Source organism: Acomys russatus, chromosome 5 (genome assembly GCF_903995435.1).
Source record: "Acomys russatus chromosome 5, mAcoRus1.1, whole genome shotgun sequence".
Taxonomy (NCBI): Eukaryota; Metazoa; Chordata; class Mammalia; order Rodentia; family Muridae; genus Acomys; species Acomys russatus.
This window is the reverse complement of record NC_067141.1, coordinates 865,522-881,959: the sequence shown is the minus strand read 5'-3', so window position 1 is coordinate 881,959 and position 16,438 is coordinate 865,522. Positions and strand designations below refer to the sequence as shown.

Below are 16,438 nucleotides of genomic sequence, written 5' to 3'. Positions count from 1 at the left end.
TGCTGGGAGATAAATATGGATCTATTTAGATTCTTCTACATGCAGCCATCTTACTAGACCAGCACGATTTGTGGAAGATGCTGTCTTTTTCCCCACTGTGTATTTCTGGCTTCTCTATTTTAAAAAATCAGGTGTTGATAGGTGTGTGGGTTTTATGCCTAGGTCTTCAATTCCATTCAATTCATCAGCATGCCAGTTTTTGTGCCAATACCATGTAGTTTTTACTACTATAGCTATGTAGTACAACTTGAAATCAGGGATGGTGATAACTTTACAAGTTCTTTTATTACTCAAGATTGTTTCAGCTATCCTGGGTTTTTGTGTTTTATATGAAGCTGAAAATTGCCCTTTCAAAATTTGTGAAGAGTTTTGTTGGAATTTTGATGGGGATTGCACTCAATCTGTAAATTGTTTTTAGTAGAATGGGCATTTTTACCATATTATTCCTACCAATCCACGAGAATGGGATATTTTTTCATCTTCTGGTAGTTTCAATTTTTTTCTTCAGAGACTTAGAGTTTTTTTTTTTATACAAGTCTTTCACTTGCTTGGTTAGAGTTACCTCCAGATATTTTATATTACTCGAGGTGTTGCTTCCCTGATTTCTTTCTGGGACTATTGTTGTTTGTATATAGGAGGGCTACTGATTTTTGTGAGTTAATTTTGTATTCACCTACATTGCTGAACACATTTGTTAGTTGTAGTAGTTTCCTGGTGAAATCTTTTGGGTCACTTGTGTATATTATCATATCATCTGCAAATGAAGGTATTTTTATTTCTTCTTTTCTAATTTGTATCTTTTTGGTACTGTTTTAGCTTATTGCTCTACTTAAGACTTCAAGTACTATATTGAATAGGTATGAAGAAAGCAGAAAACCTTGTCTTGTTCCTTATTTTAGTGAAATTGCTTTGAGTTTCTCTCTATTTAAGTTGATGTTGGCTATGGGCTTGCTGTAAACTGTGTTTATTGTGTTGAGGTATGTCCTTTATATCCCTAATCTCTCCAAGACTTTTATCATGAGGAGTGCTGAACTTTGTTAAAGGCCTCTTCTGCATCCAATGAGACGATCATGTGGTTTTTGTCTTTCAGTTTGTTGATATGGTTTATATTACATTTATTAATTTATGTATGTTGAACTAGTCCTGAACATCTGGGCTGTATCCTACTTGATCATGGTAGATAACTTTTTTACACATTTTAAAAATTAATTTATTCTTTTTACATCTCAATGGTTATCCCATCCCTTGTATCCTCCCATTCTTCCCTCCCTCCCATTTTTCCCTTATTCCCCTCCCCTATGACTGTTCCTGAGGGGGATTACCTCTGCTTGTATATGCTCATAGGGTATCAAGTCTCTTCTTGGTAACCTGCTGTCCTTCCTCTGAGTGCCACCAGGATGGTAGATGATTTTTTAAAATGTGTTTTAAAATTCGATTTGCCAGTATTTTAGTGAGAATGTTTACATCTAAGCTCATAAGAAAAACTGGTCTGTAATTCTCTTTCTTTGTTGGTTCATTAAGTAGTTTGGGTTCAGGGTGACTGTGGCCTCACAAAATAAATTGGGCAGTGTTCTTTCTGTGTCTATTTTATGGAACAATTTGACAAGTATTAATGTTAACTCCTCTTTTAAAGTCTAGTAGAATTCTACACTAAAACCATACCTGTATATTCTCATAGGGTATCAAGTCTCTTCTTGGCTACTTGCTGTCCTTCCTCTGAGTGCCACCAGGTCTCCCCCTCCAGGGGACGTGGTCAAATGTGAAGCACCAGAGTACGTGAGAAAGTCGTATCATACTCTCTACTCAACTGTGGAGAATATTCTGACCATTGGCTAGATCTGAGTAGGGGTTTAAAGTTTACCTCCTGTATTGTCCTTGGCTGGTGCCTTAGTTTGAGCGGGACCCCTGGGCCCAAATCTGCCTATCATATTGTTCTACTTGTAGATTTCTAGGACCCTCTGTATCCTTTTATTTTGCTATTCTCCCATGCATCTCTCATTTAGAGTCCCAATGGGATGCCTTCCCCTCTGTCCCAGTTTCCTGGTAAGTGAAGGCTTTCGTGGGACATGCCCCTTGGGCTAGTATGCAGATATAAGTGAGTATATACCATTTGATTCTTTCTGCTTCTGGGTTAACTCACTCATTATGATCATTTCTAGCTCAATCCATTTATCCACAAATTTCGGGAATTCCTTGTTTTTAATAGCTGAGTAGTATTCCATAGTGTATATGTACCACAGTTTCTTTATCCACTCTTCTACTGAGGGACACTTAGGCTGTTTCCATGTTCTGGCTATTATGAAGAAGGCTGCTATGAACATGGTTGAGCAAATTTTCTTGTTGTGTGCTGGAGCATCTTCTGGGTATATTCCAAGGAGTGGGATAGCTGGGTCTTGAGGAAGCCCTATTCCCATTTTTCTGAGATAGCACCAGATAGATTTCCAAAGTGGCTGTACTAGTTTGCATTCCCACCAGCAATGAAGGAGTGTTCCTCTCTTCCCACATCCTCGCCAGCATGTGGTGTCGCTTGAGTTTTTGATCTTAGCCATTCTGATGGGTGTAAGATGGAATCTCAGAGTTGTTTTGATTTGCATTTCCCTGATGACTAAGGAGGTTGAGCATTTCTTTAAGTGTTTCTCAGCCATTTGATACTCCTCTGTTATTTAGTTGGGAGTCCTTTAATGACTGCTTCTACTTCAAGAGCAATTATAGGTTTTTAAAGTTATTTGTCTAATCTTGATTTAACTTATGTCATTGGTACTTATTGAGAGAATTATTCGTTTCTTATCTTTTCTTTTTAAAGATTTTATAGATTGGTGGAATACAGTGGTTTTTGTTTGTTTTTCTGAAACAGGGTTCTATATGTATCCTTGGCTGTCCTAGACACTCTTTGTATACCAGGCTGGCCTTGAACTCACAGTGATCCACCTGCATTTGCCTCTGCCTCTCCAAGTGCTGGGATTACAGGCATGTGCTACCTTGCCCAGCGACGAATAAAGTTTTTAAAGTATGACCTCATGAAGCTTCGTATTTCCTCAATATCTGTTATTATGTCACTCTTAGTTTGTGATTTTGATAATTTTTACATAACCTCTTTGCATTTTAGTTACTTTCTATAATAATTTGTCTATCTTGCTTATTTTCCTCAACAACAATCAGAAGGCAGTAGCTTCTCTCTCCCTGACAGGCAGAACCTAGGCCCCACTACCGGGTTGGTGCAGGCAGAAATCTAAACAACCACTAGAAGCTAGCAGGAGTTCAGGCACTCTAGGTGATCTGAGCCTAGGACCCAAAACCTCAGGGCCAGAGGGCAGGGTATTCAAAGCTCAGCCAAAGACAGGATAACCGGCTGTACATACACTAGCTCAAACTGCTACTAGAGCTGCAAAGCACAAGCACCTACCTTGGCTGAACTAGTGGGGAGCCCAGGATATAGGGCAAAGTCTCCAGGAACTGAAACCAGGCAAGAGTTCTCTGATCACCACAGGCAAAGATCCTCGACCTATAATCATTCACCAACAAACTGCTCTCAACAAGCAGTGAAGGACACCAGAACCTACTTCCCAACATCAGAGACAGCAAGATGACTAAAAGCCAGACTAAAAACATAAACAACAAAACCCAAAACAATATGGCATCTCTAGATCCCAGCTATCCCAAGGAAAGCAACCCGGAGAACTCAAAGACAATTGAAATACAAGAAAATTACCTCAAATCCTTAGTAATGAAGATGATAATGGAAGAAATGAATAAAATCTTTAAACAAATGCAGGAAGATGCAGCCAAACAGGAGGAACACATAAAAGAGGCCTATAGAGGGACACTGGAAGAAATTCAGGAAAATATAAACAACCAGATAAAGGAAATCAATAAAAACAATTCAAGGTTTGAAAGACTATAAAGAAGAAACTCAGGAATATACAAATAATCTGATGAAAGAAATCAATAAAACAGTTCAAGATCTGAAGATGAAAATGGAAACAATGATAAAGGTACAGACAGAAGAAAAACGGGAATGAGAGAACTTAGAAAAGAAAGCAAACAACACAGAGGCGAGCTTCTCTAACAGAAACCAAGAGATGGAGGAATGAATATCAGGACTAGAAGGTACAATCGTAGATCTTGAAGCAACCATCAAATAGAAGGCTAAATCTGAAAAATTCCTGACACAAAACATCCAAGAAATCAAGGACACCATGAAAAGATGAAATCTGAGGATAATAGGCATTGAGGAAAGAGAAGACACCCAACTCCAAGGCCTAGAAAATATTTTCAACAAAATCATAGAAGAAAATTTCCCCAATTCTAAGAAGCAGATGTTTATAAACATACAAGAGGCCTACAGAACACCAAATAGAAGAGACCAGAAAAGAAAACCTTCCCACAACATAATAATCAAAACACAAAATGTACAGAACAAAGAAAAATATTAAAAGTGGGAAGGGAAAAAGACCAAGTAACATATAATGGCAAACCTATCAGAATTATACCTGACTTCTCAGCAGAGACCATAAAAGCCAGAAGGGCCTGGACAGAGATCCTGCAAACCCAAAGAGACCACAGATGCCAGGCCAGACTACTATACCCAGAGAAACTAGCAATAACCATTGATGGAGTAAACAAAATATTCCATGACAAAAACAAATTCAAACAGTTCCTATCCACAAATCCAGCCTTAAAGAAGTTACTAGAAGAAAAACTCCACCCCAAAGGGACAAGTTACAACCAAAATTACAGAGGAAATTGTAAAACCACAACCACACAAAATCTCTACTGCAACCAACATCAACATCAAGGCACTTAACAGTCACTGGTCATTAATAGCTCTCAACATCAATGGTCTCAATTCTCCAATACAAAGACACAAACTAACTAAATGGAGACATAAACAACATCCAACATTCTTCTGCATTCAAGAAACACATCTCAGCCAAAAGGATAGACATTACCTCAGGGTAAAAGGCTGGAAAAAGATATTCCAACCAAATGGATACAAGAAGCAAGCTGGTGTACCATTTTAATATCTAATAAAATAGACTTTCAACCAAAATTAATCAAAAGGAATGAGGAAGGACACTTCATACTCATCAAAGGTAAAGTCAACCAAAATGACATCACAATTCTGAACATCTATGCTCCCAATACAAGGTCACTCACATTTGGAAAAGAACTATTAATAAAGCTTAAACCACACATCAATCACCACACAACTTCATTCTGTGAGGCCACAGTCACTTTGATACCTAAACCTCACAATGACCCAATAAAGAAAGAGAATTTCAGAGCAATTTCTCTTATGAACATTGAAGTAAAAATACTCAATAAAATACTCACAAACCAAATACAAGAACACACTAGAGATATCATTCACCATGACCAGGTAGGCTTCATTACAGGCATGCAGGGATGGTTTAATATATGGAAATTCATCAATGTAATCCACAGGTAAACAAACTGAAAGAAAAAAAGACCACACGATCATCTCCTTAGATGCAGAAAAAGCATTTGATAAAATCCAACACCTACTCATGTTTAAAGTTTCGAAGAGATCAGGGATACAAGGCACATATCTAAACATAATAAAGGCTATATACAGGAAGCCAATAGCCAAAATAAAATTAAATTGAGAGAAACTCAAGGAAGTTCCTCTAAAATCAGAGACCAGCAAGGCTGCCCACTCTCTTCATATCTCTTCAATATAGTTCTTAAATTTCTAGCTAGGCAATAATGGAACAAAGGAAGATCAAGGGTATCCAAATGGGAAAGGAAGAAGTCAAATTATCCCAATTCATAGGTGATATGATAAGGTACATAAGTGACCCCCAAAATTTCACCAGAGAACTCCTACAGCTGATAAACACCTTCAGCAAATTGGCTGGATACAAAATTAAAGCAAAAAATCAGTATCCTTCCTATATACAAATGACAATCATACCGAGGAAGAAATCAGCAAATCTACAGCCTTCACATTAGCCACAAGCAATATAAAATATCTAGGAGTTACTCTAACCAAGCAAGTGAAGGACATGTTTGAAAAAAACTTTAAGTCTCTGAAGAAAGAGATTGAAGATGACTTGAGAAATTGAGGGATCTCTGTTGTTCATGGATAGGGAGAATTAACATAGTAAAAATGGCGATCTTACCAAAAGCAATTTACAGATTCAATGCAATCCGTATCAAAATACCTACAAAATAGTTTTGAGACATTGAAAGATCAATTCTCAACTTCATATGGAGAAATAAAAAGCCCAGAATAGCAAAAAAAAAAAAAAAAATCCTATACAATAAAAGATTCTCTGGAGGAATCTTCATGCCATATCTCAAGCTGTATTATAGATCAACAGTAATTAAAACAGCATGGTACTGGCACAGCAATAGGCTGGTTAATCAATGGAATAGAATCGAAGACCCAGAAATGATTCCATACATATATGGACACTTGATTTTTGACAAAGAAGCCAAATCTATTCAATGGGAAAAGGATAGCATATTCAACAAATGGTGGTGGTCCAACTGGATATCTACATGTAGAAAAATGCAATTAAACCCATATTTGTCACCATGTACAAAACTCAAGTCCAAGTGGATTAATGACCTCAATATAAAACCAGAGACACAAAATCGGTTAGAAGAAAAAGTGGGGAAGAGCCTGGAACATATTGGCACAGGAGACAACTTTCTGAACAGAACACCAACAGCCCAGGCCTTAATGTCAACAGTTAATAAATGGGACCTCATGAGGCTGAGAAGCTTCTGTAAGGCAAGAGACACTGTCAAGAGAACAAAGCGACAGCCTACAGACTGGAAAAGATCTTCACTAACCAATCATCTGACAAAAGTCTAATATCCAAAATATATAAAGAACTCAAGAAATTAAACCACCAAACACAATAACCCAATTGAGAAATGGGGCTCAAAACTAAATAGAGAATTCTCAACAGAGAAATATCAAATGGCTGAGAAACACTTAAAGAAATGCTCAATGTCTTTAGTCATCAGAGAAATACAAATCAAAATGACTCTGAGATTCCATCTTACACCCATCAGAATGGCTAAGATAAAAAATTCAAGCAACACCACATGCTGGCGAGGATGTGGAGAGAGAGGAACTCCTTCATTGCTGGTGGGAATGCAAACTAGTACAACCACTTTGGAAATCTATCTGGTACTTTCTTAGCAATCTGGGAATAGAGCTATCTCAAGACCCAGCTATTCCACTCCTTGGAATATACTCAGAAGATGCTCCAGCACACAACAAGGACATTTGCTCAACCATGTTCATAGCGGCCTTATTCATAATAGCCTGAACATGGAAACAGCCTAAGTGTCCCTCAGTAGAAGATTGGATAAAGAAACTGCGGTATATTTACACTATGGAATACTACTCAGCTATTAAAAACAAGGAATTTCTGAAATTTGTGGACAAATGGATTGAACTAGAAATTATCATACTGAGTGAGTTAACCCGAATGCCGAAAGACTCAAATGGTATAGACTCACTTATATCTGGACACTAGTCCCTAGGGGCATGTCCCATGAAAGTCTTCACTTATCAGGAGATTGGGATAGATGCAGGGTCTTCCTATTGGGACTCTAGGTGAGAGAAGTATGGGAGAATGGGAAAATAGAAGGACCCATGGGGTCCTAGAAACCTACAAGAAGAACATCATGACAGGTGGATCTGGACCCAGGGGGGATCTGCTCAAACTACTTCACCAAACAGGACAATACATGCAGTAAATATTGATCCCCTACTCAGATCTAGGGAAGGGACAGGACATTATCCACAGTTGTGTGGAGAGCGGGGACTGACTCTGACATCATCATTGGTGCCCCATATTTCACAGCTTCCCCTTGGTGGGGAGGCCTGGTAGCACTCAGAGAAAGAATAGAAAGACTACCAAGATGAGATTTGATAGGCTGTGACCATACGGTGTGGGAGGAGGTTCCCTTCTGTCACAGTTCTAGGGGTGGTGAATACGGTGAAAGTGGGAGGGAGGAAGGAATGGGAGGAGACAAGCAAGGGAATAACAATTTAGATGTTATCTGAAAAAATTAATAAAAGAATTTTTTTAAATTGACTCTTAGAACCACTTTAGTATATCTCATGAATTTTGATATGCTGTGTAGTAACTTTGATTCAATTCCAAAAAGTCTTTAATTTATTTACTTCTGTCTTGATCCATTTTTCATTCATTAGAGAATTGCTCAGTTTCTGTGAGTTTGCTAGCTTTCTGTTGTTATTGATGTTCAGCTTTAATGCTTGGTGGTCTGATAGGATCCAGGGAGTTATTTCAATATTCGTGATTTGTTGAGACTTGCTCTATATCTGAGTATATGACCAATTTTGGGGAAAATTCCATGAGGTCCAGAGGAGATGTATATTCTCTTGTGTTTGGGTGAAATGTTCTATAAATACCTGTTAGGTCCATTTGATTTGTAATGTCTGTTAGTTCCAACATTTTTCTGATCAGTTTTTATCAAGATAGCTTGTATATTTTTGACAGTAAAGTATTGACATTTTTCACTATCAGTGAGTGATGGTCAATAAATGATCTAAGCTGTAGTAGTGTTTATTTTGCAAACTTGTATGCCCTTGGTTTTGGGAAATAGATATTAAGAATTGAAATGCCATCTTGGTAGATTTTTCCTTTCATGAATATGTAGTATCCTTCCTTATTTTTTATGATTAGTTTTGATCTGAAGTTTACTCTTTTAGATATTAAAGTGGGTACATAAGCTTGTTTTACCTCCCTATCTATTTATCTAAACAACACTAATCAAAGAAAAAGAAGATATCAATTTGAGAGTGGGGACAATGGGAAAGCAAGAAGAGAGCTTACCTTGACGGGGTGGGAGGGAGAAAAGGGAAGGGGGATAGTGATGTGATTCTGTTTTAATGTACATGTATTAAAATAAAGACATTAATTAAGTAAACACTTTTCACCAAAGGACTGAAGAAATATGAATCCATCCCTCTTTCAATGCAGCAGGGTAGTAAAATAAGTGGGTTAAAAGTCGGCTCACCAGGACTGCCTCCATCTGCATCATATTGGTTTCTGGGTCCCATAAGACGCATAGGTGGAAAGAGAAACTTTGTAAACCAGCTGTGCCCTTGAACATATGCCCCAGCATTCATGTTCTTCTTAATATTACTAAAACGCAGGTAGTACTTTACCTATGAGGAGCAATAAAAAACAAATTATATATATATATATATATATATATATAATTTTAAAACAAATTATTATATATTAAAAACCAAATTATATATAACTATAACTATAAACAAATATATATATAGCAAAAAAGAGAAACATGGCAAGAATCAGAAACAAGATGATTTTTAGTCATCTTGTATCAGAAATATGACACTCTGAGGCTGTATTGATGAGTATCTGCAAAGGTTAGGGACTTCAGAAAGTGACAACAAACCTCTCATGTGGCACATCACATGTGAGACATTTTTAAGTGTCAACAATAGTTGGATTCTCCCTGTAGGTTTGTAGTAAGCAAGCACACCTGGAATTCATGAATATCATGAATGTATTTTTCCTAGACAGACATCTGACATGCATACTGAAATGAGATATTCCAAAATGGAGTATTAATCTATATTCCCTTTGTGCTATCCAACTGTTCCTGAAGGAAAAACCTATTCATTTCCTAAAAGTGATTGAGGAGGACAGAGAAGGAATTGTTAAGATACAAATGTGAAAACTTGCAGTTACTGAAGGAAACAATCACTAATTTTAGAGAACAGAGTAAAGTTCAAGGTACATTGTGTCAGCCTTAAAACTCTCTGAAACAAACAGCAACAACAACAATAACAAAACCAAACAAAAAAAAATTACAAAGTCAGACCAGAGAAACTAGTTAGTTAGCAAGGACAGGCAGGTGTGAGGGGTTAGCCATATATTAAAGTTTTAATTCAAACATTTAGGGAATTAGTCCACATTCAAGGTGATCTGATGTTCCCTGGGGCGCTTATTTCCTAGTCAAATTTATATTTACCCATGTTAAATTCAAATTCGGTGATAAAGATATGTTCAGAATATTTATGGAAAGATGGAAGAGGAGAGAGGTTGTGGAAAGGAGAGAAACAATTTGGAGGCCAAGCCTACTCAGAAAGAGAAAGAGTCAGGCAGCCAACTGGGCCAGACAAGGGAGAACGTGAAATGAAGGCAGAAGATGAGGAAGTTGGAACTGTACTGAATACACTTCTGTTCTGAGCCTGCAGCAGCTCTCAAGGAGCCAGTTACTTGTGGAAGGTGACACGTGGAACCACCAACGTGACCAAACTGAATAGAGAGACACCGTTGACGCTATCCATAGTCCCCACTTTACCTCCTGTTGACAGCTGCTTGTACCTTGAACACAGAATTTTGACTCCATATGAGTCTACATTATATACGTTGTTCACTTCCCCCAATACCAAGGAAATTAAATTTAAAGCATTCTCTTAGTCCGTCCTTGGATGCAGGTATCAGAATCATCTCCAGGATTTGCAGATGTCCTGATTCTGATTCGTTGTGGCTTGGTGAATGCCTGTGTCCTCAACTAGGAGTTACTTCCTAGAGGAACAGGATCTGCCCTTGACCATGGAATAAGTTCTTAAAGCTTCTGTCTTGAAACTCCATTTGAGTATTCACTTATTACCATGCATCTACCTGAACTTCATCCACTGAAAACAGGACATCCTGGGGGTCTGTGAAGATGCGCTCCATTTATGGTGGCAAGGGTTTTGACCTAGGAAACATGTTCTTACTTCTGCAGCATCAGCTGGGCACACACAGCTCCACACCAGACACAGCGGCAAAAGCAATATCCTGAGTGGTCTGAATTTCCCAAGATCCCAGTTTGTGGAGAATGCTTAGTAGGCAGTGAGTACCATTCTTTCCATAATGGCACAGCAAGAGACACTGGAATTATTTAGGTTCAGACCCCAGTCCATGCCATGGTCAAGAGGCAAGTTATTCTCTTCATCATTACGTGCAATAGTAATACACCTGGCTCATTACCTCTCCAGAAATTAGAAGTACAATCATGCTGTTTCTATTTTAAAAATATTTTATTTTAACTCATGTATGTTTGTGTGTTTCTGTGGTTGGGTGGGTATATGCACACAGGTTGTCAGATCTCCTGCAGCTGGAGTTACAGGTGGTTATGAGCTGCCCCATGTGGGTGTCATGGACTGAACTCAGGTCCACTGGAAGAGCAATATAGCGTGTGTTCTTTCCCACTTATTCACCTCTCTAGCCCCCGGTCAGGAGGCTTCTATGGAACACATTCTCACCTTCTTAGGCAGGGGATCGTTGCTGTTTGTGAAGTTGTGGTCAACAACAACAGCAGCAAGTACATTTCTGGAGTTGACAGTTGACCTAATATAATCTTCAAAGTCACTTTCTGAAGAAAATCCTATAGCTGTAGAGAGAGTGAAAGTTTACAAAAGCAGCATGTCTGACAGTGCTTCCTACCCATACGATGGAAGCCATAAACACTTGCTGAGGGATGAAGTGTCCCTGTGCTCTGGAATTTCCAGTTTGATGAGAAATTAGGGGTCAGTCATTATTTGGCCATCCCCTCAATCTCTGCTCTATTTTCATCACTGCACATCTTATAGGCAGGGTAAATTTTTGAGTTGAAGATTTTGTGGGTGGGTTGGTGTCCGCCCCCAGTGGAAGTCATGCTTGGTTATAGGAGGTGGCCACTTCAGTCACCATAAACCCGGTCACTGGGATTCTCAGCTAGAGTCACCCCCATATCTCCACTGCCAGGAGCCTACCCATTGCAGGTCTTGTCCCAGAGATGTGCCCCATAGGTTTTCCTTCTCTCTCCCAGCCCTCTCACCTCTCATGTCCTCTGCTCTTCCCCAATCTGATCCCCACCTTCATTCCCCTCCCCACCACCTCTCCCACCCAGTTCTCTCTTTTCCTCTGATTCTGATGTCTATGTTATTTCCTTTTCTAAGTGAGATTCAAGTATCCCCCTTGGGCCCTTCTTGTTACTTAGCTTCTTTCGGTCTGTGGATTATAGTATGGTTATGCTCTGTACTTCATAGCTAATATCCAATTATGGGAAAGAGCCAATGCTTGACACTATTAATGATACTCTGCTGTGCTTGCAGACAGGAGCCTGGTATAACTGCCCTCTGAGAGGCTCAATCCGGCAGTGGATCAAAACAGATGCTGAGACTCACAGCCAAACATTATGTGGAGCCCAGGGAGTCTTGTGGTAGAGTTAGGGGGAAGATAAAGGGACATGGAGGGGACAAGAACTCCACAAGAAAACCAACAGAATCAACTAGCCTAGGCACTTAGGGGCTCACAGAAACTGAGCCAACAGCCAAAGACCAAGTACAGACTGGGCCTAGGCTCCCTAACAGACATGTAGCTGATGGGCAGCTTGATCTTCATGAAGGTCCCCTAGCAATTGGAGTAGGGGCTGTCTCTGAGATGAACTCTGTTGCCTGCTTTTGGATCATTTTCCCTAGCTGGGCTGCCTTGTCTGGCCTCAAAAGAAGAGGATTCACTTAGTCTTGATGAGACTTGATGTGCTGGGGTAAGTTGGTGGGGGAAGGGGCTCCCCTTTTCTGAGGAGAAGGGGATGAGGGGTGGGGGAAGGGGAAAAGGGGTGTGAAGGTGGAACAAGGAGGAGAAGAGGGAGGGGGCTGCAATCAGGATGTAAAGTGAATAAATAAATTAATTAATGAGAAGAAGAAAGAAATTAGGGGGGAAAGTGTTATGAGATAATTCTGTAATAGCTAATATCTGAGTTAAAAAGTATACAGAAACTGGAGAATGAAGCCATCTTAGGATTTTAATGTTTGATGTAAGTATATTTCAATAATTGAGATTTTCTTTTTTTAAATATATTTTATTAGTTTATTTATATTACATCTCAATTGTTATCCCATCCCTTATATCCTAATAATTGAGATTTTCAATCAATGAATTTAGCTTTGAAATTCAACCTGATTGACCTTAGAAAAGCTCTAGTTTGTATTTTCCTAAGTAGAAAAAGAAATTAGTTATTTAATATGCAGTACATTGTATGCCCTAAAGATTTCCCTAGAGCCAAAAGCATGGTTGATGTATAAAGAATGTCACAGTCTTAACAGCTACTGTTGTGAAAATCAAGTTCCATGCAGCTTCATTACCTAGACTGAAATGGCTTCATTGCTTTAATTCTTCCTCCAATAAGTCCCTGATTCTCAAAGGTGCACAAGAGAAGCTCTCTTGTCCTCATTACTGATGGTACTCTCTCACACTGCAGAATTCCCACTCTCAAACCACACCCTCCTCCGCAATTGTCACCTGTGCTCCCAGGTGCCACTATTTCTGCATCTCACCAGAACTATCATGAAGCCAGTTCCTTCAGCTACTTCTGCTCCATTCATTTTTTGTAAACAAATCCATATACAACAAAAACATTTTAGCCTATCCTTTCAATCTTGCAAATATGAGGATCTTAGGTTGGGCTCATCCTTTGAAAGGCCTGTATTTAAATGACTATGGTGGCTGAGTATTGCTTTGTGATTGCATAAAAGTGAGTCTTTCCTGTGCTGGTTGGAAAACAAAAGTTATACCCATGCTCTAAGAAGGACTGGAGAGTGAGGTCACATGTTTAGGAGCTGATCCTGATGCTGATGCTCCCGAGACGGAGGAGTTAGGCGGTGAGCTTATTTAAGAAGAGCTAGTAGAGGAAGTCCACATAATGTCTAATAGTATTTGCCTCCATGAGAAACCTCTGTGAAATCAGTCTGAGAATGCAAAGGTAAGTGAGGAACTGAAAGCCCTTAATATAATTCTACATAACTTCTCTACATAAACACAATGCTGTCTGGATATGCTTTGAGCATGTCCTCCAACGCCTTCTGAGCTTATAGCTCAATAGTGTCACAACTTGGAGGAGATAGAAGCTTTAAAAGGTGGATCTAGGAAGTAGTTAAGTCATTGGAGGGACTACTCTGGAGTGGGACGAATAAAGCTTTTGTAGGACCCAGGTTAGCTTCTGTGCGTGGGGTGTTTAGAAAAGAGCTGGCCTGGCCTGCTCTATATGCCTGTAGCCTCCTGTTTCTTGATGTGACGTCTCCCCATTAAATGTGCTTACATCACAATGCCATCCACTGTACTGTGAATAGATGGGGACACTCAATCTTGCTCTTTTAGCCTCCAAAACTATGTTAAATAAACTTTTATTTATATGCCACCTGCCACAGATACTTTTTTACACTTCATTCAGAAACAATGAGGACTGTGCATCACAGAGCTAAATAGTAATTTAGACAAGCATCAATTGGTCATCTAATGCTAAAGTATTACTTTGGGTTTTGTTTGTTTGTTTTGTTGGTTTTGTAGAGAAAAAAATTTATATGAACTTAACCCCTTCAGGATTAACCAATTTTCTAAAAGCATACTTAGAAAGATGACCCTTGGTGCCCTGTAGTATCTTGCATAGAAGATAGTTTCCCTGCTAAAAAGGTTTTCTTTTTTCTCTAAAATAATTAAATAATATGCTTTTATGGACATCTTAACTAACCTTTCATATGGAAGTTTAAGTCCCTTTTCACATTTTCGACAATATTCTGTACTGCGATGCTGTTGGAAGGCACATAAGCCAACTCCCAAGGATGCGGAAAGGTAGTGATGAAGGATGGAACATTGCTGATGTTATGGTCAGCATAACTGAGAGGTCCAATATGCTTTATGGCAAGAAGGTTTCTCGTTGCCAAAAGCACACTGCTAAATATAACCATCAGGACAATTTCAGTAACTAAAGCTCCAAACTTCCGTCTCTAAAAGAATTAAAGAACAATATTATGTTAGTTTTCCCAAGAAGTTCTTGATTTAGCAAATGGCAATTCATATAATATTAAGTTAATAAGATACTTCAGATTACACGGATGACAAAAAGTGTAGCTTTACTTTATGACAGACAAAATTTCATAACTCTCTTATATGACATTCTGCAATTTCCTCACCCTGTCTAGATGCTATGTTTGGAATAGATAACCCCAGCCCTAGAACTAAGAAAAGTATAAATTGAAAGGCAATCATTGCAATGTGAGAATTAGCCCTTGACTGTCTTTGAGCTGTTGCAACAGTACTATGTAGAGTTCAACTTACCTTTAAAGTAAAATTCTTCCACAGGAGAATCAAAAGTATTCTGGACTCCAATGAAGCCATTCTTCCTAACTAAGAGGGAGTTAAACTCTGGAAGAAATAAAGATGTTTTTTTAAAGAAAAGAAATTTATATCAATCCATTTGTCCACAAATTTCGGGAATTCCTTGTTTTTAATAGCTGAGTACTGACCACGTCCCTGGATGGGGAGGCCTGGCGACACTCAGAGGAAAGATAGCAAGTTACCAAGAAGAGACTCCATACTGTAAGAGCATATATAAGGGAAGGAGATCTCCCTCAATCACAGACATAGAGGAGGGGAGAGGGAGGGAGGGAGGAACAGGAGGAAACAAGGGAAGGGCTAACAATCGAGATCTAATATGAATAAATTAATAAATTAAAAAAATAAAAAATAAAAAATAAAGAAATTTAAGATGATCTGAATTTTCAGATATGTGTGCTTCATTTGGAATACCCAAAAGAGGTCAGGAAATTTGGGGAAGGGGGATTTCAACAGACAGGAGAGAAAACTCCATGACATAAAGACTTAAAGGGGGATTAATGGATTAGGAAGGGTAAATTTGGGTAGAGTATGGGGGTCAAGGTAGAGGAGATAATATAGGGAGAGACAAATAACCCCAAAAATCTTTAAGAAAGTCATATAGGAACCTACCTTCTACTGTAGAAGCACGTGCGCGCACACACACACACACACACACACACACACACACACACACACACACACACAATTAAATGATTTTATAATGTACTATACAATGTCCCTACTAGATTCCTCAAGCTAACAAAAATCCCAATGCTAAGAATGGTTAACCATTTTTGGAGTTGTTGGCCAGTGAGGTCCTATTGACCTCTCCCTAAACATTAAAGGCTATTGCCAATTGCCAATGCTATTGGCTATACTCCAGAAAATGGCTGTAAGACCCTACTACTGAAGACATTGCACACTTGAGTAAAAACAGAAATCAAGTTGGTTCTCATCCAGAAGCTTCATTCATTCTTAACTGCCTAGCTTTCATGTTCCTGAAACATGCTATTGGTGCTACCAGATGAGAAAAGTTATCATCAGTCTTTCCTAGCTGTGAACTTTGTGAGCTACAGTACTGACTGGCCTGGCAAGATATGCTCACTGGTGCAATAGTACCAGAAGGATTATGGGAACAACCAATTACTGATTTCACTTAAGTTTTTCACAAGAAGATGAGAACTATACGTATCACAATTATCAGAGCCATGAATCCAGTGATTAGAAAGATCATGGACCCCAGGGAGAAACTACTACTATTATTATTCTAA

At 38.8% G+C, this 16,438-nt stretch overlaps 1 protein-coding gene across 1 annotated transcript in view; it reads right to left on the bottom strand.

The window, feature by feature from the left end:
- Positions 1-15,188, bottom strand: part of LOC127189926 (phospholipid-transporting ATPase ABCA3-like) — an 86,549-nt gene extending 71,361 nt beyond the window's left edge. Inside the window, exons 1-4 of the mRNA XM_051146982.1 lie at positions 15,129-15,188; positions 14,542-14,797; positions 11,297-11,424; positions 9,028-9,178 (exon numbers count right to left, since the gene is read on the bottom strand). Coding sequence (XP_051002939.1) covers positions 9,028-9,178; positions 11,297-11,424; positions 14,542-14,797; positions 15,129-15,188 — 595 coding nt within the window. The remainder of the gene's footprint in view (positions 1-9,027; positions 9,179-11,296; positions 11,425-14,541; positions 14,798-15,128) is intronic.
- Between the last annotated feature and the right edge of the window lie 1,250 nt (positions 15,189-16,438).